We start from the raw sequence: 27,358 nt of genomic DNA, 5'->3' as shown, positions 1-27,358 counted from the left end.
TTCTCTGCTTCCCCTACAGCTACCATGGCCCTAGCTGGATCAAGCGGTCTAAGAAGATGAATGGATTAAACTGATGTGCAACATCAGCACAGTGGAGAGAGCAAGACACAAACTGAGACAGTTTGGTTTTTCATTAAATAATTTAAAAAGCATTTCAGAAATATATATGGTGTAGGTTTTGCCTTGCGGTTAAGGTTAGGGTTAGGTTTAGGGATAAGAATAGATTTAATAGAATCTTTCATACTAACTTGAAGTTTAATAGATATTTAGTTGAATTATACTTAGACAGACTGAGCATTTACAAAGCATCTACAGTGGATCATCCAAATAAAGTGTTACCGAAATATTTTTTGTTTCTCTGCTACAAATGAAAAGTGCAAAGTTTATTTCCAGCACCTTCCATTTACTGACAACTCAGCCAAAAGCAGATTAAATGCAAATGTTACAACAGGAGTGTCCAATTTTATCCTCAAAGCATTGGTGTGGCTGTAGGTTTTCATTCCAACAAAACAGGAGCATGATTGTGAGTTGTTTGAAGTCTGAACAATTGATTAAACTGGAATCAGGTGTGCTTCTGCTCACTGGAATGAAAATCTGAAGCCACTTTGATCCATTGCAGGTAAGACTGGACACCACTGTGTTGCAACGTACCCCACTGGTTGGTTAATTTCAACAGACTGAGGGCCTAATTCCAACATCTGAAATATGGCTGCACTACTATTATTAACTTTCCCATTGGACATGAAAGAGACAAATGAAGTCTTTATTAAGCCATCTTATGTTTTTGTAAAGATACTGATTATGCATTTGTTCATGGTTTAAAAATTGTAGAAAAAAATAGATTTCTTTTCTCAGTAAAAGTATATATTTGTATCATTTTTTTAAATGCTATTTTATTCTATGGTATTGTATTTTATTTTATTTACAATATGAGAAGATACAGCTGAAAATACAGTGATGGACTGTTCATTCTATAAAATAACAGCAATAAAACTTGCATGTAAAAATGGTCATGTGTTGTTGATTAACAGTGTTCAAGTGTAATATTGTTTGTTTTTCTATGCTACTTATGAAGCCCATATAAAACATCCACGATTGCTTAAAAAAAAAAAAATATTTTCGCAGTATCACAATGATTAAAGAATAAATAGTGTTTTTGTTCAAAACCAGGCACTCATGTCTTGAATTTTGATTTGCTATTAGCCCATAAAAATACAGATGAAATACAGATGAAAAATGGCAATACATATAAAGGACTACGAGGGAGGGAGAGCTAGGCCTTTGTATCTAGTTAAATTGGTTCAAATAGAACAGGCTTTTGGTCTTCTTGTATTCCTAAAGCCATATCTGTACAGATTCACCATGAAGTCTGTTTTTGTACTATAAAAAACTTTTTGTCACATACTTCATCACAGATATATTGTGTGTATGATTGTAAATCACCAGGTTAGAGTCTGTGTTATACAACAGTTAGTTCCGGCCATGCAAGCTGATTGGTTGAGAGGCGTTCTAACCATGCTATTATTTCGCCATAACATCACGTGTTTTCCACAAACACTGTATCACTCCGCTGAGCTGCCATTGCTAAGCAAGTAGAACGTTGTAAGAGACACTGAAGCCATTTGAACATTTTTACTTCTTACTTTGTCACAAACAGAAAATGGACACTTCTAAGATCACATTTGACCAACAGCCGATTTGGTCAGACACTAAATTCCCAAACTGTCAGTTGGTCTGTGTGGAGCTGGAGAACGGACTGCCGGCTGTGCAGCGAGTGGGCAGAGCTCGTTACTCTGACTTAGCAACAAGCTGCTTGTTAAGGAACTATAATTTGGCGGAAGGAACTGCGAACATTAAAACATATTAAATGCCACGTTTACAGCAAGTAAGATAATTTCTTACTTGATTTATTTAACTGTTGTATAAAAGCAATAGAACACTCACGGTCATGTGTTACTGCGAATAATATCATCTACGGTGACCAAATCACAGCCGTGATGTTATTTCGCGATAACACTCTCTCTCTCATTTTCTATTGCTTAAATATAGCGCTGTTTGTTTTTATTTACCAGTAATTTACAGCACCGGCATGAAAGACCCTGCATCCATGATTTGACAGATGGACTATGTGGGACTCCATGACAATATACATTTCCTAATCTGTGAATGAGGTTTACTAATGAAAAGAAATCTAAATATATGTTGAAGTGTGAGAAGATATTAGATATGCCCCCATTTGCGCTAATAATAATATATGATAATTTACATATTTATTTACCTTCATGAAATTCGAAAGCCCAGTTATTATAGCCCTGAAAAAAGAGGGCAGAAAATACACTTATTATTAATGTAGTGAGTAAAAATAGGTTTAGTATAGCATGATCTAATAGTATTTGAAAGGAAAATGGTTCATTTTAAGTTAATTTTATTTTACCCCCTCTCTTGGACCATAAACATATGAAAAAAATATCAACAGTACTTGAGGGTTAAACACAGTCCTACAGTGCCTTAAAATGGACAGAATGAGAGAATTCCATATCCTTCCATCAAAGCTTACAATTTGTTGAAATTGTATTCACAGAATCATTTAAATTGCACTACAGATATCATGCAAATAAATATATTTAAATGGCATCGTACTGATATTGGTTCTTCTACTAATTTTAGAAAGGTAGAATGAAGCTGTGATAAAAAATGAGGATGGACACACTAAATACTGAAAAAAATATATTAGTTAAAAAAAAACTTAACTTTTTTAAGGACTTTTATTTTTATTTAGGGCATTTGTCACAGTGACTCAAGACAAACAACAACAAAAACAATCAAACAACACAGTCTTTAAAGTCTTAAAAATCACACAATTATATAAATATAATTTGTTCTGATAGGAACAATAAAGACCACCACATTAAAACCCCTGTAGCGAACACTGGCTGAAACTTTACCCCAAGCTGAGTGTTTACCTAACTTAACAACCCAAGTTAAGGGCCTTTTACTGTGGGACTACAGTTTAAACTCTTTTGGTATAATGGTTGCTACACTAAACAACAGAAAAAAAACATATGTTTGTTGAATACACCTAATATTTTTCTTTTCAAAAAATAGTGAAGAATAATTAGGATATTTCAAATTATAGAAGTGCAGTACAAAGTTTACAGTTCTGTGTGATTATTTTACAGCATTCCAACCACCATTATTTCCTGAGTATCTGAACAGAAAATGAAGAACGAAGTATTGGTGAGTCTAAATGTTTTCTGTCTCCCTCATGGACTGATCTTTCTGAGACGTTTCACTTTCACAGTGAAGTTGCTGGAGAATCCTAATGTACCAAATTCCAAATGTTGAAGCTGAAAGAGAAAAAAAACAATCATCAAACAAAATTCTACCTTTCACATTCATATTAACACTAAAAGGTGTGTTATGTATGTGTGATACAAGCTATATAACAATTACATTGTGCAGATATTACATGTTTTTTTTTAATGAAAAAAAACAATTAATAGATCTTATTTTTAATATTTTACACAGAATGGGTTCATTGATTGCTCTGTAACATCACTGTTTCACTGTAGAAACAGTTCCCATCAGATTAGATGACCATATAAGTACAAAAAAGTCAGATATGCTGCTCACCTGCTTTAGCAGCAATCCTTCAATCTGAGTTTGTGCCAGATTGCCTGCAGCTTTGACTTTCATTTGTAGCCCCACTACAGGACCTGAGGAAACAGCAGTGTCTCAAAACAATTCACGCATTGATTTCACTGTTAATCATAATGTTTTAAAATGAGTACTTTTCACTGAATGCTAAATGAACTATAAACTCAGATCTAAAGCTAAAAGTTTATGTATTAGCACATAACGTACATTTCTTACCTGGAGTGTGTTGTAGTGGAGTAACTGTTAACATAAATACAACAGGCAAATGGAAGACAAAACAATTTGCATTATGAAACAGTTGTCAATTGTGTGTGTGTGTGTGTATATATATATATATATATATATATATATATATATATATATATATATATTATATATATATATATATACATATATGCATATATTCCTGGAAATGATCATTGAATCACATTGAATCACAATTGATTTATACTTTTTTTAATTTTTTGGACACTCATCAACAGAAACAGTGTCAAAGTGAACACAGATGTCTCCAAAGTGATTCACATTAACTACAGATATAAAATAGAAAGTACCTCACCACTATACAGTCAGTATTTAGTAGATGTACCTTTGGCAGCGATCACAATTTTGAGTCTGTGTCGACGGGTTGCTGTCAGCTTTGCACACTGCAGATTCCTTAATTCCTTACTGCAAACCTTCTAAAGCTCTGTCAGGTGTGATCAAGTCATGGGCATCAATAGTGAACAGACTTTTTCAAACCAGCCATAATTTCTTTTTGATTGAGATCTGGACTCTGACATGGCCACTCCACAACATTAACATCGTTGTTTTTCAGCCATTCCTGTATAGCTTTGGTTGCATGCTTGGGGTAAACCTCATGCTGCAAGACAAACCGTCTGACAAGGCTCAAGTGTTTTTTGCAGACTGCCTGAGATTTTTTTTCAAGGATTACCCTATTTTGCTGCATTCATTTTACACTCTTCCTTCACAAGTCTTACAGAACCAGCTGCAGAAGCATTAACCAACAGCAAGATTCTGCCACCACCATGTTTCACACAGTGGGGATGGTGAGCAGTTTTTTGCTTACACTAAACATGATGCTTACTCTGATGACTAAGAAGCTCAATTTTGCTCTCATCAGACCATACAACCTTCTTCCAGCTGACTTCAGAGTCTACCTTCTGCCATCTGACAAACTGCGGTTGAAAGGTCTAGTGAGCTTTTTTGCCACTCTCCCATAACTCTGTGACTGGTGAAGCAGGCAATTGTTGTTCAATACACAGTCTTTCCCATCTCAGCTTGTAACACTTCCCTTACTTTTTATTCTCCATTTATCAATAACTTAACTATAATTATGTGACTTTAACACCAATTGACTGCACTAGTGACATTTAGGACAGTCATATTGAAGAGGGTAAATGCATATGCAATCATATTTTGTGTTGTACTTTCGTAATTAATTTAAATCACTTTTGAGAGAAAATATTGTCACCATATGTTATTTTCCTTTCTAATGTTATTCTCTCAAGATATGTTATTCTCCTTTATCTGTTACTTTTCTTATAGTCTTAACCATTTTTTGTAGAGTTTTAGCACATGGCCTTTTGCTTGCAGAGTAGTGATAACTGTCAACCTTGTCCCCTCCCTCCTTTGTTTGTATTGAAATGACCATCTCATGACTTAAGTTGATAACAGTCACCACCCCGTTATCTCTACCCCTACATCTCTATTCATACCCTCCGTCTACAACCCCTCCTTACCCCTCCTCACTGTCCTTTGTCCCTCCTTCTTCCTCCTTAGTTTTTTCAATGTATATAAGGTCCTTCCAAAATATTCTTGTTAAACTAGACTACTGTCACCACCGATTGACTGCTGATCGACCACGCTGTACCCATACTCTGTATGTGTAAATAAACTCCAGTCAACGCTGAAGCTCCAGTCTCCTGACACTTCCTGCCAAATTTCTAACACTTTGCTGAGATCCGTTTTATCACTTTGACACAGAAAAGTGTTTCTGTTGATCAGTGTAAAACAAAACAAAACAAAACAAAAACAAACCAAAAAAATTAAATCCACTATGATTCAGTATTCTACAATACTAATACAGATCAATGACAATAAAAATGATTATGTAAGATAGTAATGATCTATTATAATAAAAGGGTATCAATGTTATGTATAAATATAGCCTTACCACTGTAGCAGATGAAAGGGAACCTGGCAAAGCAGTCCTCATCTGTCCATTGGGATGAATGTTTTAGATCCACAGCTATACATTGCTGTTCTTTGAGTTGCCATCTTAAAGACACACCATTATCAGGTTCTGCATATGCTGACTGAACAGTTAGTCTCCAGTATGTGAAAGTGGAGTTGCTCTGATCTGACCACAGTCGGCTTCTATACAGACCGATCCATACTGAATGCCCATTTGAGACTTTCTGTATTTCTTGAAGTTCTGTCTCATTCCTCACACTGGCCAGATCAGTGTAATACGTTCTACAGAAGATCTGAGCCTCTTCCCAAGTCTTTCCGTAAAAGAAATACAAATATGTGTTGTCTTTACCTAGGGAGGGGATAATTGAAGACCATTTGAGACCATCAAGTTGTAAATTGCAAAGACTGCAAATAAAAGACATCACATAGTAGTGATTAACATGGAAAACATAAACATAAAAGCTAACAATCAGTTCTCTACATCAGTCCTCAGCCTTGTTGTGTAGTTGGAACAACTTAGCAGAAATGTACCGTCCTATTCAATGAAAGATTTTTCTATGTTTCACAGTATGAGGGGGCTCAGAGACAGTGCTACTGTTTCCATAGTCATGTATGATAGCTCCTTCCTTATAGCTGTGAGCTGAATAAAAGTTGCACCTGTGTTGGTCCTCTCTCTCTCTCTCTCTCTCTCTCTCTGTGTGTGTGTGTGTGTAGGTGTGTGTGTGTTTTCAATGTGCATTGGCCCTTTCCCAGGCTGATATCATAATTACAGGGAAATGTGGGCATGTTCACTGAATTCATTTTTTTCTTACCATTATAGCACACAAATTCGAATATGTTGGCACAGGAAACATCAAACCATGCCTCTGCTCCGGACATGACAACACACAACTCTTTTCCGCCAGAATTGTTAGGTTCATGTCTCCACCTTCTGTAATTTCTCTCTCCCTCCATGTAGAAACTGTCATCATCCAGAGACCATCTCCAGCTGTTCAGATCATCATACAGTCCAATCCAGGCTAAACCAGAGTAGCTGCCATTTACTGTGTTAATGAGCATGTTCATTTCCTCCATGTTATCAATGGTGGCCAGGTCAGTGTAATACTCTCTGCAGTAACTCTGTGCCTCAGTCCAGGTTTTACTCTCATCAACAAAGTGATACTGACGAGATGACAAAGCTAGAGGAGCATAATGATATGAATATTAATGAATCTTCTTTACACTTCTTAAAAACAAGATTATCTATTAGTAGTTTATCCACAAGAGTAAATAAAAAAAAAAAAAAATGCTGTAATATTTATAGTAAGACCTTATATTAAACCAAAGTTCTGGCTTTAAACCACTCTATGACATGACAGCATTTAAACATATGTCCAATTATTTTAAGAAGATTAATCTTTATTTAGATAGTATTAAATTACAGACTGATATTAATCCATGTTATTTCGGTTACCGTGTTACAACACAAATATTCTACAGTAACTATGTAACTCATAGTTACTGTGTTGCAAATAGTTACTTCTATAGCTAGCTAAATGTCAGAAAAGTTGCCATTTCCAAAACTTTTTTTTTGTCCAAATTGCATTCAGTGCTAGATTAGCTTGCCTAAATTGGTGCCAATACTAAAATTCTAGTTATTTCTCTAAAACTAGAGAACTTGGCTTTGCAGTGTTTACCAGTCAAAATCTCCATACAATACTAATGTTAAAAAACGTTTTGTAATGCATTGAAAATATTTGTGTATGCATTGCTGATAGGTTTAGAGCAAAAACAAAAACAGGCCAATTCAACATCTGTAGGAAAAGTGCTGGTAAACCAAAGACAGACCTAAGAGCGTGAACATTGTCGGTCAGATGAGGTCCCTGGCATGTTTAAAGTGCATAAGGCTCTCTTCTTTAAGAATTTGACAATATTTTATTTGCAGACTCAAGGTTAGCTCCCAACTACATCAGTAATTCAGACAATGTTTGGAGGATTTCATTAAATTCATAACAATTGGACAATGTCATGTATTTGCAAAATTAACTGAGAATTTGATATTATTTGGAATTGACGATGCTACTATCAAAATGTTATCAAGGAACTGAAAATGTTGCCCAATATATCCCTTTAAGAGAAATCTTTACTTCCCCAATTGAGGCTGAGTCAGTCAGAAAACTGTATGAAAAGGTGCATCCTCATGTAACAAACTCTGATGTTATGCAAGATGTTTGGGATGGGATCAGTTGTTTCAGACTTAAGGGTCATCTTTCTTCCTGATACTCTACCAAGACTCATTTGGAAGCACAAAGTTCTTGCTGTCTATTTATCTCTAGGAGATATCCTATAATATTATAGGTCAAATACTGGGCATGTGCAACTTTACTTTTGTGCAGAGAACAAGATTAAAATTTTGAGGCAGTTGATGGTAGATCTTAAAAAGCTGGAGAATAGTGGTATTGTGCTGATGGCTGTGTTTTGAGGGGGCAGCTGGTGTGCCATAGCTGGGGTTAATCCAGGCTCTTATTATGTTGGAGGTATGGGGGAAAATTTTGTGACACAGACAAATCCATTGTCAACCGATACAACAAGAAATGCCCAGTCTTATCATGTGCTAGTGGACCAGTGACTTGACCATGGCTCTCCACTACTCCCAGTCATACAGAGGCTAAAAAGAGAGAGTGCAAAGCACAATGATTTGGCAGGCCTACTGAGCATTCAAGAAGGCAGTTCACAAAGAGTTAGTGCAAGAGCACTTCCTGAAGATGCTGCTGCCAGAGGAACTTAGAAAGCATGTGCAGCTCACCACACAGGTCACCCTTCACGCAGCCGTCACTGAGGCAGAGTAAGCCGAAATCATCCTTGATATGGAGGCACCATGGTGAGCAACACAGTGCTTTTATCTATATGGGATGCATTCTTGCATTCTCAGTTTGGACCTCCCTTTTCTTTGCTACAGCTTAATGAAATGGGTTTCCATGACCAAGCAACTACACACAAACGTAAACGCAAGCTTGGTCCAACTCCTAATCCCAATCCTAGTTCCATTTATAAGTTGAATAGTAATAGTTTAGATATTATGTGTAAGAGGTCATCCACACAACATAGGACCTAATATAGTAATAATAAAGAGGGTATATTGTCACTATGGAAAGTTTACAAGTTTTAAAAAGAGAAGTCTACTCACCACTGTAGCAGAAAAAAGGAAAAGCGTGATTGCAGTTTTCATCTGTCCATTGGCCAAAGTCATTGAATGACACAGCTGTACAGTATTCATTCCCCCCAGCATTATCGGGTTGTCCTGGTTTCCAGTTGCTGAAAGAAGAGTTGCTCCTATCTGACCAAGACCTGTTTCTATACAGTCCGATCCAAAAACGTGAATCTTCATCATACTTCAGTAACGATTTTATCTCCTGGTTCTCAGTGTTGTTCCTCACACTGACCAGGTCCGTGCAATGCTCTCTGCAGTAACTCTGAGCTTCAGTCCAGGTCATGTACCAATAAAAGACAACATATCTTTTACTGGCATCCTCCCTCCCTACAATGAACAACATATATTAAACATTTAGAAGGAAAAGTTACAAACCCATTTTCAAAAAAGTTGGGATGCTGTGCAGAATGTAAATCAAAAACAGGATGCAAAGATATGCAAATCATGTAAACCATAGTTTAAAAGGAAAATACTTTAAAGACAACATCAAATGTTGAAACTGAGAAATTTTATTTATTTATTTATTTATTTATTTTGAAAAATATAAGCCCATTTTGAATTTGATGCCAACAATACATTCCAAAACAGTTGGGACAGTAGGGGCATGTTTAGATTTTGTGTGAATTCCAAGGGAAATTTAGCAGCCAGTACCAATCACATAAAACAGGACCGTTAGAATACCACTGAGTTTTGTCATCTCTTCTTTAAACAACACTCTGCAAGCACTTGGGAACTGAGGAGACCAATTGCTGTACTTTAGAAAGTGAAATGTTTTCCCATTCTAGTTTGATATAGGATTTTGGCTGCTCAACATTCCGGGGTCTCCTTTGTCATATTTTTCATTTCATAATGCAGCAAATGTTTTCAGTGGTGGCAGTTCAGGCCAGTTTACCACTCGGACTCTTTTCATATGAAGCGATGCTGTTGTAATACGTGCAGAGTGTGTTTTGACATTGTCTTGCTGAAATAATCAAGGCCTTCCCTGAAAATGACGTTGTCTGAATGGCAGCATATGTTGCCCAAACACATATATACTATATTTCCAAAAGTATTCAGTCACCCATCCAAATCATTGAATTCAGGTGTTCCAGTCACTTCCATGGCCCCAGGTGTATAAAACCAAGCACCTAGGCATGCAGACTGCTTCTACAAACATTTGTGAAGGAATGGGTCGCTCTCAGGCACTCAGTGACTTCCAGCGTGGTACCGTGATAGGACGCCACCTCTGCAACAAGTCCAGTCGTGAAATTTCCTCGCTACTAAATATTCCACAGTCAACCATCAGTGGTATTATAACAAAGTGGAAGTGATTGGGAACGACAGCAACTACACCACGAAGTGCTTGGCCACGTAAAATGACAGAGCGGGGTCAGCGGATGCTGAGGCATATAGTGCACAGAGGTCGCCAACTTTCTGCAGAGTCAATCGCTACAGACCTCCAAACTTCATGTAGCCTTCAGATTAGCTCAAGAACAGTGTAGAGAGCTTCATGGAATGGGTTTCCATGGCCGAGCAGCTGCATCCAAGCCTTATATCACCAAGTGCAATGCAAAGCGTCGAATGCAGTGGTGTGGAGCACTCCACCACTGGACTCTAGAGCAGTGAAGACGTGTTCTCTGGAGTGACGAATCACGCTTCTCCGTTTGGCAATCCGATCGATGAGTTTGGGTTTGGCGATTGCCAGGAGAACGGATTAAGAATGGAATGTCACTCAAGTTCATATGCCTGTGAAGGCAGACGAGCAAATACTTTTGGCAATATAGTGTATATCATTCAGCATTAATGATGTCTTCACAGATGTGCCAGTCACCCATGCCATGTGTACTAATGCCCCACTATACCATCATGAATACTGGCTTTTGAACTGTGCACTGATAACAAGCTGAGTGGTCTTTAGCCCGGAGGACACAGTGTCCATGATTTCCAAAAATAATTTCAAATGTTGATTCATCGGACCATAGGATACTTCCACTTTTTAAATGAGCTCAGGCCCAGAGAAGGTGGCAGCATTCCTGGATCTTGTTTATATATGGTTTCCTCTTTGTATTTTAGAGTTATAACTTGCATTTGTGGATGCAGTGATGAACTGTGTTCACAGACAGTGGTTTTCAGAAGTGTTTCACGCAGTGATTTCCTCTGCAGAATCGTTTCAATTTTTAATGTAGTGCCGTCTGAGGCCCCAAAAATCATGGCCAGCAAATACAGGCACAGAGATTTCTCCACATTGATATCATGTACTGTAGATGATGAAAAGTAAATGGTATTTGCTATTTTCCATTGAGAAACATTGTTCTTGAACTGTTGCACTGTTTGACCATGCAGTGGACCCCTTCTTTACTTCTGAAAGACTCCAATCATATCCAATCATGTTATTGACCTGTTGCGAATTAACCACCACATTTTTTAAGCATTACAAAACTTTACCAGCCTTTTATTGTCCCGTCCCAATGTATTGCTGGCTTCAAATTCAAAATAGGCATATATTTTTCAAAAAAACAATACAATTTTTCAGTTTCAATATTTCATTTGTTGTCTTTGTACTATTTTCACTGACATATAGGGCTTAAATAATTTTGTTTTTATTTACATTTTGCACCGCGTTCCAACTTTTTTCAATCCTTTATTTCTAAAGTATTTTCCTGTATAACATGCATTACTGATGTACTAACCATCATAACAAACAAATGGAAATCTGGCGTTGCAATTTTCCTCTTCCCATGTTCCTTCCACACGCAAAAAGTTGACACACAAACTCTTTCCATCTAAGTTTCCAGGTTTCCTTATGTACCAGCTTCTAAAGTTCCTCTCATCCTCTTTGTAGAAACCATCTTCATCCAGAGACCATCTCCAGCTGTTCAGGTCATCATACAGTCCGATCCAGGCTAAACCAGAGTAACTACCACCTACTGTCATAACGACCCTGTTTACCTCCTCCACATTATCAAAGGTGGCCAGGTCAGTGTAATTCCCTCTGCAGTACCTCTGTGCTGCTGCCCAGGTCTTTGGCTCATTAATAAAGTGATACTGATGAGGAACACAGGAGGATCCTGCACAGAACTCTGTATTAAAAAAATAAAAAAGAGATAAAGCATGTATCATTTTTACATAGAAATGATCTCATGATGCCTGCAGGAATTCACAGACATGAGTAATAAGAGATAATCTTTGCAAGTATGAAACTATTTTTACAAGATAATACACCAGCTCTTCAGGCTGAAAAATTATGAGAACAAAATTGAAATTTTACTTATTGGATCTACTGCACATCTACTGTTTATGAATAAACTAGGAGGTTTAGCAACAAATAATAAATCTGAAGTGCGAGACCTGGATGTTATGACTGACTCTGATCTTAGTTTCATATTGATAGCATATTGAAAACAGCATGTTTTCATCATAGAAACCTTGGCTAAAGTCAGGCCTTATCTCACATTGCATAACACTAAGAAGTTGACTCATACTTTTATTTTCTCAATTTGGATAAATAATCTACTTATATACTATAACTAATCTAACATACTTTGCACTGGCTTATCTAAAGTATAGACAAACTACAGCCTGTATAGCAGGCAGCAGGAAGAGTTCTGACTCAAGCATGGAAGAATGAACATATCGCTCAAGTACTGGCAACACTTCACTGGCTTCCTGCTCAAAACAGAATAAATTAAATTCATTTTATTTTGTTTTTGAAGCCATTCATGGACTGGCAGCTTTTTATATGTAGATTGTCTAACTGAATCTGCTTCACAACAGTGTCTAAGATCATCAAAACCTGGATTACTTTCTGTTCCAAAAATAAAAATCTACAGAAGTGGTGAGGCTGCATTTAACAGATATGCTCCCAAACTGTGGAACTCCCTCTCACAAGACACACAGCAAACATCTTCGGTTAGCAGCTTTAAACAGCAGATTAAATTATATTTTACTTTAGCACTTGATTTAGCATCTGATTTGTTACAATGGAAGTATTATTTTTATTATTATCTTATTTTCCATGTTATTTTTTTCCATGTTTATATATTTATTTTCATTATTACTTTGTTATTTGTAGATGTATTTATTTTAACATTTTGACCGAATATATATATATATATAATATATATATATATATATATATATATATATATATATATATATATATGTATCTTCCTCTTTCGCAGTGTTTTACATTTTCTGCTTTCTACTTCTTTTACTGTGTTGAAAAGAAACCCATTTTTGCCTTGGTCATTTTAAGCACATCAGTAACACTTTATTTGGAGTGGTCCTTTGTAGATGATTAATAAACTCTTAACAGATTATCAATAACACATCAACACATCACATCAGTTAAAGAGAAGTAGTGAAGCATCTGAATACATTGAGGTAAATATCTTGAAGATGTACTGCTGATAAATTACTGGCTATTAGTTTTATTTAAGGACACCAAATATGGTATTAACAGGACAGTTAGTCCAGTGTACTACAATGGCCTCCCAAATCACCAGATATAAATCCAGTAGATCACTTCCGTGACATAAATGCACAGCTGACAAATCTTCAATTACATGTTGCAACCAACGAGTCCTATCCAGAATTAGACTGGGGTTCCCAATGAAGTGGCCGATGAATGAATGCCTTCCATATTAAAAGTGAGGTGAGGTGTTTAGAAGATGTGTTCTCTACAGGATGTGTTATCTACTGCAGCTCTTCAGTCTGAGTAAAATATAAAGTGCACTAAAAAGAAACAAGTAGAGAAGAAGAACTCACTGTTGTAGCAGACAAAAGGCAGTGTGGCTAAGCAGTTCTCATCTGCCCACTGGCCTGAATCGCTGAATGATATAGCGGTACAATGCTGGTTACCATATTCGCCAGAAGCATCTGACAAACCATTGTTTGGTTCTTCAGACACATAATTCAGACCTGGTCTCCAGTTCTCATATGTGGAGCTGTGCTGGTCTGACCACAGTCTGGTCCTATATAGACCAATCCAAACATCAGAGCCACCTGAAATATCAACAATTCTCTGATTTTCTGCCCAGTTCCTCACACTGGCCAGGTCTGTGTGGTGCTCTCTGCAGTAACGCTGAGCATCTGGCCAAGACATGTGCTGGGTAATCCAGATGTAGTTCTCAGATCCAGCTGTTTCTAAAATAGATCAACAAAATGATCAACAACTTCTACAGAGGAGAACATAAACTGAAAAAAAGTAGATTGATATCAGAAATCCATACCATTGTAGCAAATAAATGGATAATTTGTATTGCATGATTTATCAAACCATGTCCCAGAGGAACTCATATAGACACACATCTCTTTTCCAACATAGTTGTCAGGCTGATGGGGCCACCCTCTGTAATCTCTCTCTCCCTCCTTGTAGAAACTGTCATCATCCAGAGACCATCTCCAGCTGTCCAGATCATCATACAGTCCAATCCAGGCTAAACCAGAGTAGCTGCCATTTACTGTGTTAATGAGCATGTTCATTTCCTCCATGCTATCAATGGTGGCCAAGTCAGTGTAATGCTCTCTGCAGTAACTCTGTGCCCCAGTCCAGGTCTTACTTCCATCAACAAAGTGATACTGACGAACAGATGTAGATGACATTGCTAGGGAAATTCAAGACAAATGATAGATGTTTAAGTTCTACCAATAACTACCAGTAATTAACACTCTTAGTATAGACAAGAGTTTCATTGTCAGTATTGATGTTGTTTAATGGAAAACAATTTTTTATTCTAATAACAATTGTATTAATTATAATATAGCATTGATATTATTTTCATGTGTAAAACACATTCCAAACAATGTATATTATTATAGCCACCATCTTGAAATGATGACAAATCTTTTAGTCTTAACAGAATGGACAAATGGGGATGCTGGACTACTTTTCTTGTTGGAAACTGAAGGTAGAGTGGAGAGCTTTGTCACTTCATTCAGAAGCTGACACTCTGTGTGCTTCCACATTTGACCCGGACATTTTTAGGCCAGCTTGAGCTGCTTTAAGAAATGTAAAAAAATGCATTTTATGTGCATTTGGATATGAACAGTTACACATGTGCTCAAGTAAATTGCACAAATATGTCACACGCAAACCCAGAGCGTCAGTTCAGGTTCAACTTTGGCAGGTTCTCTAATCTCTCAGATCTGCATACTGTTCACCTTCACTATAATAAACAGCATTGTTTAGTTTACATCAGCTCCCTCATTATTCTCCATCTAAGCTACAAACAGACTTTATGTTTCACTGTTTTTAAAGATTAGCTATAGCAACCATAAAAATGAACTAATAATTAACAATAACAATAAACCCCATGAGTAAGACACACACATGCAGCAACCCTAGAGTAGAATAGAATCCCCACTGTAAAATGCAGTTTTACTATAGCAGCTGTTTTTAGTTTTTCTGAGCAATTTCACTACAATGGCTTTTCTTGAGCTTTGGGAAGAAGCCTAACTGCCATCTATAGGGTATTTATATTCCTAGGGTTGAGCCTTATGTGGGCATTTGTGTTCAAGAAGTCTACTCACCACTGTAGCAGAAAAAAGGAAAAGGCTGATTGCAGTTTTCATCTGTCCATTGGCCATTGGCCAAGTCATCAAATAACACAGCTGTACAGTATTCTTTCCCCCAAAGATTATCTGGTTGTCCTAGATTCCAGTTGCTGAAAGAAGAATTGTTCCTATCTGACCACGATCTGGTTCTATACAGACCAATCCATGCACTTGATAGATAATAATCATAATTAAAAAATACTAAAAGTACAGATTTTAACTTCTGGTTCTCAGTCTCGTTCCTCACACTGACCAGGTCAGTGTAAAACTCTCTGCAGTATCTTTGAGCTTCAGTCCAGTTCATGTATTTAGGAACCACAACATATCTTTCAGAGGCATTCATGCTTCCTGTGAGGGACAAAAAAAGTAATAGTTAATATTTCAGAAAGCACAGTTACTGGCATCAATGATTTTGCTAGGAATTTCTGGCTCTGGTCATGGTGTTCAGGAATTAAATAGTTTGCCAGACAAATGAGTAAAACTCTGTTCATATTTTGAGTACAACGTTGCACAGATACAGTACCTCAAAACTTGTTAGGCTAATCCAGATACCTGTTGCGTATTCTCCAGCACGCCTAAGTAAAACTACTTAAAACAACAGGAAGCTAATGTTTTGTTCATTGTATGGTTTTGGCATAGCTACTAACATTATTTTATTTTTCCAACTTCATAGCTGCTTAAACTTAAACTTGGCTCTATCATTTTTTTTTTATTTTTTTGTGCCCAGGTTTTGTCCAAAAAAAAATAAATAAATAAAAAAATAAAAATAAAAAAAAATATATATATATATATATATATATATATATATATATAGTAAAAGAGTAATGTGACTCTGTACTAGGTGCATTTGGGTCACTCTACAGAAATATTCATTTTTGTGTCCGGGTTAGGGTTACAATTTATTTATTTATTTTAAAATAAAACAATAAGTTATTTTAACAATTACACCTTGTTGATCTATCAATTTAGCAATTTTGGTTTTTAGATCAATTATATAGAATTCCAAGCACCACAGAGGTGCTCGTCCCTACAGTCATGTGTAAAGACTGAGTACCATATTTTGAGGTTAAAACATGTTTTTCTGCAAGTTTGACAGCAATAATCTATACTATGACTATGGAAAATATTAATTAAATGACATAAAGAAAACAAAAGCCACATAAATATAATAAAATATATAATGAAAGTCGTGGTCCCCAGGAGTCATGTCACTGATGTTACTATGTAACAAAGAATCCCTTATTTTGAAATAAAAGTCACACTGATGACATCACTTGACTTCCTTTTACCTATTTTCTGAGGATCTATGAAGAAAAGCAAAAGAGTCCACTGTGTCTTTCAGTTTTCTCATTTAGCTCATGATTTCATATGAAGCTTTTAATTGATGTCACTAGTGTGACCGACTTTATTCTTAATGTGAAAAAAAATAGAATACAAATGGATTCAATTACATATTTTAGTGGAAATTCCATGACTGACAACATGTGGTTTGACGATCTGTAGCAGCCATTTAGTAAAATGCTTTTTTCATTAAAAATTTCACTGGTGTTATTGTCCCTGGTGCTACCTATCTCAGTGACGATCAGTAACAACAGTGACTCCTATTATAGATAGAAAAGTGGACGTTTCTGTAGAATTAACCATCTATATTTATATCTTCAGTATTTATGATGATAGACTTTGAATCTTAAACAGTTTGGTGAAGTTCATCTAGTACTTTGGGTTTTATACACAACTAGAACCTTAGAGAGCTCAAAATTATAAGGTTCTACCTGCATCTGGTCCATTCCAGAAAAAAGCTATTTCCAAATTTCCTAATATTTTAATGTTCAGTGGTCAAATGTATCTCAGGGCACTTCATGAGGATAAGAAATCTGATTGCACTATATAAGAGTTTTGCTATTTTGAAAGTGGAATCTTTGACTTAAACACTGCACTGAACTGCAGAAAGACCCTTTCCATTCTAAGCCTAAAATTTCGTTATTTGACTCAATCTCACTCGGTACAAATATCTGAATATAAACTTATTGTAAAACAGCAATGTGATACACGGTTACACTGAACTAGCTGCTTTTAGATTTACCTACATTTCATGTTTCTTCAGTATTTATGATGATAAACTTTTATCTGTCTTAAATAGTATCATCAAGTTTCTATAGTGGCTTGTGTTTTTATTGACAGATAAAACCGTGTTAAATTCTAAACTTAAAGAAAAGTTTTATCTGCACTTGTTCCATTCATGAAATGGCTATTTTGAAATACCCTACAATTCTAACATTCAGTGGTCAATAGTATCTCAAGACTATGACTTTATTAAGAAATGCAATTGATTTACATAAGTTTTCTATTTTGAACTGCTTTGAACCTCAATATGTCAGAACAGCACTGATCTGCAGAAAAAAACGTATAATTCTAAGTTGACAACGCGGTGCTTTGACTGACAAAAAAAAAATATATATATATATTTTCCATATAAACGGTTTGAAAAAAATTGCTTTGGTGCCCTTAGGAGACATCTGCACAGCACCCTACTGTTAAAGCAAAACCCCATATCTTCCAAATTGTAATGTTACCAATCTTAATATTGAATGGATGTTAATGGAAAACATATTTTTTTTCAAAGTCAACTTGCATTATTTCTATTGTTCTGTTCAAATTATAAAAGTGGTAAAGGTAGAAACAAAATAACAAAAATAGAGAAACAGAGCAAAGGAACATTTATACTGTATAAACATACACACAATCACAAAATATATAGATTTGCTTACCATCATAACAGACGAATGGTAATTCTACAGTGCATGGGGCTTCATGCCATGTCTTATAATTGGTTGAATAGTATGCACATAAGCTGTTTCCATGCCAGTTGGTAGGTTTCTGTATGTACCAGTTTCTGAACTTTCTCTCATTCCCCTTGTAGAAGTCATCATCCTCCAGAGACCATCTCCAGATGTTCAGATCGTCATACAGGCCAATCCACATTGGGACACTGTTCCTGATGTCTACTAAGTTAATAAGCTGCAATCCTTCTTCAGCATTATCAATGCTTGCTAAGTCAACATAATGCTCTCTGCAGTAACTCTGTGCTTCATACCAGGTCTTGTAGTCATTCACAAAGTGATACTGACGAGGAAGACAAACTCCAAGGGTGCAAAACCCTGTTAAAGACACAAAGTCATGTTTGCATCCTGAACAACTTGCACCTTCATCCATAGTATTAGCTTAGCAAACCAACAATAAAACAGATAAGTGGCATAATTTTATTAATGTACCCTACTGCTATTAATGCATGTGTACCTTTTGCAGAAATGTGTATGCTATTCTGGTTATTCATTTTCTGGTAGTTGTTTTCTTGGTTCATTTTTACAGGGCCTCTACAGGTGGAACTGCCATTTTGGACTGTTTTGATGCATAGTTAAGGAAGAAAGCATAACTTTATTGCTGGCAGCTGAGCAAATTAAAAGTAGCAAGGCTTGGATCAAAATTTTAGAAGAACCATTCCATGTATGGGGCAAGGCTGGAGCCAACTACGGCCGTCCATAAAACATTTTGCATGAGAAGAAAAAGTTTAGCCTGAATGGGAGTAATTCTGATAATTCAGCCACTAGCAGCAAAGCAAAGCTATGAAGCTTGGAGATGAGATGGAGAACTGTGTTCATGTGAAAACTGAAGATGATGACAACAAGTTTGCATCTTCACAAGCACCACAGACATCAGGGGAGGTTCAGGCCAGCTCTGATTATAGTAAGAGAGCCGAGTGAGTGAATGGAGATGCTGGCAGAGATTAAGTATGGTAGTTAGCATAGGATGCAGGATGCAATTGTGATGCTGTGCCATCCAAAGCTTCCAGTGGGACAATGGAAACCCCAAGTGTAAATGATGGTGGCACACAGGAATGATGCTTAGCAGTAAGTGTAAAACTTTGGTAAAGCAGATTGGGAGGCCTTCCATGTACAATTTAAACTGATAGCCAAGTGGTCTGATGAACATGAAGCCCTGTTTGATTGATGATCCTTTAACTTGCCTGCTGCGACTTTATCCTAGTGAATGAAATGACTGCAATACATCAGTTGGGGTGCTCTGGAAGCATTTTGGTCAGGGTTACCAGCCCAAGCACTTGCGATCTGAACTGTGTAACCACTGAAGGCAGGCAGGGGAGTCACTCTGGGCTCTAGCTTAGCAATACTGAGACTGTAGAAAGATGGTCTTATAGTCACATATTGCCCTTAGTTCAGATTGAACTAGCCCATGATCAGGTTTGTCAGAGCACTGTCCCCAGTGAACCTATGCGTCCACACCCTGCAGAGGACAAGGAGCATGCCATATGCGAGTGATTCACACCAATACTCAAAGGCAGTTGAAAACCTTTTTAGTGCTAGCCTCTTATTACAGGAAGTTTATAAGGAGGTTTTCTTGCATTGCTGCCCCCTTGTACAAGCTGCTCCAGAAAGAGCAAGACTTCAACTGTTCAGAGGACTGTTACTCAGCTTTTAAGGCTCTGAAGCAAGCCCTCACGAGTGTGCCTATCTTGGCACCCCCAGACCCTAATCTGCCTATCATCCTAGATATGGACATCAATGAAGTGGGGGTAAATGTAGTGCTTTCACAAAAGTGGCCTGACAGAGAAAGAGTTGTGGCCTACTTCAGAGGAATAATGAATAAAGCTGAGCGAAGGTACTGTCACTCGATGGGAGCTGTTGTTGTTATTAGGCACTCTCTGTGTGGCAGGCCTATCATCCTATGCTCCAAACACACCACCATGTACTGGCTGATGACTTCCAAAGAGCCTGAGGGGCAGGTGGTCTGTTGGCTAGAGGAGCTACAGACTTATGAATTCACTATAGCTTGAGCGGTATGATAATTCTGATGCCCTGTCCTGGCATCCATGAAGTGAACAAGCCAGAGAAAAAGAGTGGGGAAAAGGGGAAGGTGTACAGGTTGAGTTGGCATGCAGGGAGACCATACAAAGCTGTGGTTTCCTGTGAGAGGTGAACAGCAACAAGTGGGCTGATCAGCAAAAGACCCAGACCTGCAACCGGTGATGTAGTGGGTGAATACACAACAATCATCCCAGTTAGTGAAGACAGAACTGCCTTTTTTGGCTTAGTTTGAAAAGAGAGGGTCAGTCTATCACTGGCAGCTGAACTAGTTAGGCAAGGCTTAGAAAAAAGTATTGGAAGAACTATTTCATGTATGATGCAAGTAAAGTCAAATTTATTTATATAGCGCCTTTTACAACAGATGTTGTCACAAAGCAGCTTTACAGAGAATCCGGGTCCACGCCCCCAGTGAGCAAGCCTTGGTGACAGTGGCAACAACTCCCTCAACAGGAGGAAGAAACCTCGAGAGGAACCAGACTCAAAAGGGGAACCCATCCTCCTCTGGTCGACACCGGATAACAGCACAGACACAAAACATGGAGCCAAATACAGCTATTTATAAAACTCAACAGTTCTGTGGGGATCGCTGTGTCTTCCTCTATAGCATAAAATGCTACACGTTTCAAAACACAGTTCACTCTAAACTCAGTAATTCAGTAATTGTGCATTAATAGACTTGAGTTTTCTGTAGAGGAGGTGTTAATTTATTTTCAACCACTTATTTACAACAAAACATGTCATTTGACAATGGGTGCAGAAACTGTTGCATATGACTGTACAGTATATAAACTTTTTCATCCTGCGACCACCAATTCATGTTGAAGTTATAAGGAGTGTTTTAGCCTGGATTGCTTTTTAAATGAAATTTTAATAAAATGAAAAAGTCAATTATGATGAATTTATATTTTTGGCACATATAACAACATACAGTTAGGTCCATAATTCTTGGCACCCTTGCTGAGGGTGGTTAAAATGGTTAATGGACAAAAATGTTTCACAATTACTCTGAAATATTTTGACACAAGCCTACAGTTATAAACAGTGTTCAAGAACAAAAAGGGAAATAAACTGTATGTTTAACAGAGTGTTCACTGTTAACTGATAGTTTAGTTTGTCATTAGTTCACAGCTTAATTACTCATTAACTTTGTACTAATTGACATTTATTAAACTGATAATGAACTGATAAGTAACTAATGCTCAATAAGCAGGTAAATAATATATGAACAATGAGTATTTAACTTATTTATTGACATATAATTTTCAATTCATTTGAAACCCTTAATGTGAAGTGTTACCAACATATCACACACAAACACACAAAAAGTATTACTGACCTAAAAGCAGCAAAAGTTGAAACATGGTTCTGGAAAATAAACAAGAAGAAAAAATGAATATGAATTTGTTAATGAATTTATTATAATGAATAACATAAAAATCCCAGAAATACATGAAACATACATACATCAATAACCAAATAACCACCCAGAACCATCTAGGTGGAGGTGAAGTTGTGCTTGTGTCCACTTGTCTCCTCTCTGATACACTTAAACACTGATGAAAATGCTAAAATATAGGAGGAGATAACTAGAATTTTTTATTACATCAGAAACCTGAAGGCCTACAGAGCAAGACTGACGTGAAACCTGTGAAGACCAAACTGACAAAAAGACAACTTGCAGTCTTGCAGTTCCCACAGGCATGCACAACTAACCATGAGACCACCAGCTGGGATGGACCCAGGCACATTAATGATGTCACCATATTGGAATGGTCAATACCACATTATTAGACTGAATAACTGTGTCACACAGCATAGGTGCTTTAAAAAATGATTATAGAACAGTAAGAACATTGTCATTTTGACATTTAAGCTTTGTGTAATGTTTGTGTTGGTCACGTAAAGTCCAATGGTGCAACCGAAGAGCTTCATTTTAAAGTTCTGCATATTAATTTGTAACAAATTAGGACAGAAGTTTCTGTAAGAACAATGAAAAAAAAAAATCACTAATAAAGGTGATATTAAGGCTAATAAAGCATTTTTTAAAACCACTCCCAATGATGAATAAAAAAAATAATAATAAAAAATAAAATAAATAAATAAATAAAAAAAAAAAAAACATTGTATTTTCAATGCATTGTATTAAGCCATTTTACAACCCACATCATCTTAACATGAAATAAACTGTAGTGGTGAGCTACTCACAATTCATTCATTTTGTGTTTGTAATATTTTGGAAAATCAACAGTATTTTATGAGATCCTGCTGTGTTTTGCGTCTTTTATTGAAAAGACTTCTGACCTGTAGTGCATCAAAAAGATCCCCTTGTGTAATTACATGAGGCAAAACTGAAGTTGATACACATGTGTAATCACATAGGCTGTGCTTCTGTAATCCACCTGTAACATTGACGAAATCATCAGTAGATACAGTGTTGTTACATATGTTATTCATGTGTAACTACACAGTTATTAGAGACACTTAATATAAAGTGAGACCACAGGTTTCACTTCATATTACCTATCTCTAATAACCATGAAGTTACACATTAACAGTGGATGCAACAACAATGTAACTACTGGTGATGTATTCACTTTTACAGATGGATTACGTGTAATTATTCAAGTTTGTCATAATAGTTGTGTATACTGGTTGTTGTGAATGTTATTTTCTCGTACACAATTACACACATGTAATAAGATAAGAGTATTTACATTTGGATAAACTGCTATAATATGACTTTTCTTATTATAACAGAAGGTGCGTAATTTTTTACATTATGAGAGAAATCACACTGTATCTGCACTGGAAATGCGATCTATCTTAACATTTAGCCATCTATAGTAGAATGCTTGTGCACTGCTTGTAATTATTTACCTAGGTACTGTTAAGTATTTGTGTAATCTGACCAACTAGCTACATAAGAGAGGTCTGTCAAAGATAAACTTGCTGTTGCTTCATAAAAACCTTCAAATTATAGCAAAGTTTAAAACTAGAACTTTGGTTACAAACACATACCACTACAGCTATTTAGGTGTTAGGAAACACTTGATACTTCATTTAGATAATTACATTTCATAGTAATAATTATTCTCACTCTGTTGCACATTAAGAAAATATGGGCAGTTGCAACTATCAAGACATAGTTTTGTAGTTACATTAGTAAAATCTACGTTTACATTAGCTGTACTATGTAATCCATGATAGCAGCAGGAAATATGTGTTTGAAGATATAGTTGTGATACAGTCAGTGCATATCCCTATACTGTATCTAGATGCAGTATTAGAAACTAGATTAGATTAGATTAGATTAAGTGACCCTTACTAGTCCCACAATGGTAAAATTTCACTTCAGCATTTAACCCATCTTGTGCAGTAAAACACCACATACACACTAGTGAAGACACACACTAGGGGGCAGTGAGCACACTTGTCCGGAGTGGTGGGCAGCTGTATCCGCAGCGCCCGGGGAGCAGTTGGGGATTAGGTCCCAATACAGTAATATCAAGATTAGCCATTCATTCTGCACTAAACTACAAATATTCAATCAGTGTAACTTTGTAATAATAATAATAATAATAATAATAATAGTAATAATAATTATTATTATTATTTAGCACCTTTCATACATTAAAAATGTATGTTCAGAGTGCTTTACAATACAAAGCATAGAAATAAAAAAGTAAAAAAAGAAGAAAAAAGCTATACATATATGAATAAAAGCAGTAACAGAAAAATTGATATATTAATATTATTTAACATTAAAATACACAAGATAAAAGTACAAATAAAAAATGCAATAAAAATAAAAATAGAACAGTTAACAAAAAAGGTAAACTTAAAATTCCAGTTAAAAAAAAGAGAGGAAAAAAAAAAAGAAAAAAAACAGTTGAAAGCTAAAGTAAAGAAATATGTTTAACTGTTTTTTTTTAAAAGCATTGTGGGAGCCTGATGGATGTTTATTGGTAATATGTTGCAGGTATTGTGTTGGAACATAACGCTGCCTCACTGCTCTTTTTATGTTTCATATGTGGAATATGGAGAAGGCTCACAGTAGATGATCTCCAAACCCAATTTGTAACATAATATAAACATAATTAGAGGTGCCAACCTCTTGTAGTTGATTTACCCCTTTATGTACACATTAGAGGCCTGCTACGTCATCAGAGCCCAATGGGGTGCAATAAAATATCAGGTTTGGGGTAGATTTGTTTTTTAATTTAAATAATGTATGTAAGTCTTTTAAGTTTATAATTAGGTGGTGATCCTGAGCCAACACAAAATATGCCTTCATTTATTTATTTTACTGCAGTCAATTATCGACAATAGAGAAATTTTAATAACTACAATTTGTTCTTCTTCTTTCTTTTTTTGTTCAAAGCTGCTTTTAGAAAATGAAAGACAATGAATCTGTTTGAAATGCCCTCCCCCAGCTGGTTTTATGAAGAAAAAGGAAATAAGCTTTGTTTGCAAAATATAAAAGCCCTGTGGTAAGGATGTGTGCTCCATAAACACAGCTGATTATAACAGGATTAACAGGTTTTCCACTGCGCTGTTATGAAATATCAAAGGACTTTGTGTGGAATATTATTATAGAAATGTGCTTGAAGTAGAAAATCAATCAATAACTATTTCACTTACCATTAAAATGTTAAACCCATTTTTCTTACAGCATTTAGGGCCAGGTAGAATAATTTTTATTCATCTCTATTTCAAAAATGTCACACTCAATTTTGCCACATCCCTGCCAATCATCCTTACCCATTAACAGAAAACATGATGCAACAAATGTACAACTGTAACCAAAGACATGTTAGCAACTAATCTGAGCCGACCTTGTGCTAATTTGAAAGTCCACTGACAACCAAGACTGAAAAAAAGCAACAGCAAAACATGAAGAAGAAAGTTTCTGTGGTTTGTTGTTTGTTGTTTTTCGTGTGTAAGTAAATTAGACACTGTTATCTTCCAAACTGTTACCTTGTTTAGAATGTTGTCTGAGGGTCAAACCTGACCTCTAAAAAATGGTAATGTAAACATGATGTATGATTACCACAAAGACAAAAACACAAATAGATTTTGATTTCACAAAGACAAGAAAACAAATACTCACTGTGTAAATACTACAAAGTTACACTTTATTTTACAGTACTGTTTCCATCATATTTCTGGAAATGTTCCTGTATGTACCTGGTATTACATGTGGTTAATGTGTGCATACAAATATGATAAGAGTTGGTAGTTACTGTCAAATTACTATGTATTTACAGTCTTATTACCACACTATTACCAAAATATTGCATATAACTCAGCAGTAAACATACCAAGTAATATAGAATGAGTTATTGTATTTGAATAAAACTACTATACATTTACCATTAAATTCTGAATACATACTGTTGTACACACCTTAAGGTTTTCATATAGTTACTGACTTGCAAAGTATGTACCAGTAAATTAGATGTAAGTAATACATAATACCTATTAAGTACTGAGTAAGTGCAGCTGTACTTGGTATTTTTGGTGTAAATCATGTAAATTGCTATCTATCTGCAAAGAATGTACCAGAAAATCATTTGTAAGTTCTACATATTAACCTATTAAACCCTTTTTATTTACCTTTCTGTAAAATAAAGTGCCACCTAAACTTAAGTTTAAGAAATTCAACATTTTGGCTTAATGCTAGGCTGTAGTCAGGAATTCTGGACTTGTATGGCAGGTGGAAATTCAAGGTTTAAATGACTTCATTTTGTCTTTCAGAAATCTATTCTCTCCATTGTAAGATTTAAAGACACAGTGACTGAATGAAGCCCAATTTGTGTTTTCAACATTTTTTCTTTGTAAAGAAGAATGAGACAGACAACACCACTGGCAATGCTCAGCAGAATGATAAGTTATAAAGCAGGCAGGGAGAGAGGTCAGTGGTACTACCACATCACCAAAACTGACTGAAATGAAAATTTCAAGGTTGCTTATCATTTTTTTTAGATTACACTTAGATTCCCTAACTCTATTTTTTTCCATTATACCACTTGTAAATGTAATCCTAAGATTTGTAATGGAATTCAATGAAGAAACTTGCCAAGCCAGTTTGCTGTTAAAGACTAGAGGTCACTTATAACATTAGCCCCCATCCACCTGAAATAAAAGCTTGTTTTTGCAACAGACGCCCGGTTATGCAAATAAAGGAAAATTTTACATGATTCTACATTTCCAATCTCACAAATCATTTGCTAATTTTACAAACACTTGACATTTCAATGCAGATTACCTTCTTTTAAAGATCTGGAAAGGTTAGTTTCTCAGTAGACACTGACTTGGAATTAATTCATAAAATTGAGAGCTTAAACAAAAAAAAAAAATAAAAAAGAAAAATAAATAAATAAAAGAAATCACTGCACATCTGAGAAGATTAAGATTTTAATTATTCAATAAAGACTAATATTTTTTGTTTAATTTGTTTCTTCTAATAGTTTTTCTTAAACTTCCCTAATTGTACAGAAAAAGTAAAAAAGTCAGTAATGTCTGACTGTTCCTAGTTTAAATGACAAGTGGCTTATAGCTCACTCTTATGATACAGCCTGCATGTCATAAAATGTAAAGACATAAAGTTACCAATTAAAAATATGAAATGAGGACCTACCTGAATGCTGAGATGCTGCTACCATTTACTTTCTCTTCATCTGATAATGAGGAAGTATTTATGCTAGACACTCCCTCAGTGTTGTTAATCTGTAGTTTGTAGACAAAGCATGTACTTATTATTATTGCTATTATTATTATTATTAATATTATTGTTATTATTACTAATATTATTATTAGTAGTAGTAGTAGCAGTAGTAGTGGTACTAATAGTAGTAGTGGTAATCTATTTTTGTTATTATTTTGTTGATGTGGAAAAAAG

General features: G+C 35.8%; 1 protein-coding gene across 1 annotated transcript; it reads right to left on the bottom strand.

The window, feature by feature from the left end:
* Window positions 1-3,263: 3,263 nt before the first annotated feature.
* Window positions 3,264-27,133, bottom strand: LOC118803643 (macrophage mannose receptor 1-like). The gene is made up of 12 exons (XM_036564104.1): window positions 27,098-27,133; window positions 21,794-21,822; window positions 18,346-18,735; window positions 15,554-15,925; window positions 14,254-14,628; window positions 13,790-14,167; window positions 11,713-12,102; window positions 9,020-9,370; window positions 6,666-7,031; window positions 5,834-6,202; window positions 3,634-3,716; window positions 3,264-3,347 (listed from the first exon to the last, which is right to left on the bottom strand). Exons 2-12 carry the CDS (start codon window positions 21,816-21,818, stop codon window positions 3,264-3,266), a joined length of 3,183 nt encoding a protein of 1,060 aa, XP_036419997.1. The 5' UTR covers window positions 21,819-21,822; window positions 27,098-27,133.
* Window positions 27,134-27,358: the final 225 nt, after the last annotated feature.

Source organism: Colossoma macropomum, unplaced genomic scaffold (assembly GCF_904425465.1).
Source record: "Colossoma macropomum unplaced genomic scaffold, Colossoma_macropomum, whole genome shotgun sequence".
Classification (NCBI taxonomy): Eukaryota; Metazoa; Chordata; class Actinopteri; order Characiformes; family Serrasalmidae; genus Colossoma; species Colossoma macropomum.
This window is presented reverse-complemented; position numbering and strand designations above follow the sequence as displayed.

Bases quoted from the DNA above. Each gene is read 5' to 3' on its own strand.
- LOC118803643 (XM_036564104.1), bottom strand. From the start codon at position 21,818: ATGTTTCAACTTTTGCTGCTTTTAG. The intron at 12,103-13,789 runs GTGAGTTCTTCT...TTTTTAATACAG, and splicing joins GCCTTTTGTCTGCTACAACA to AGTTCTGTGCAGGATCCTCC. The intron at 9,371-11,712 runs GTTAGTACATCA...TGTTCATTGTAG, and splicing joins TCCATTTGTTTGTTATGATG to GGAGGGAGGATGCCAGTAAA.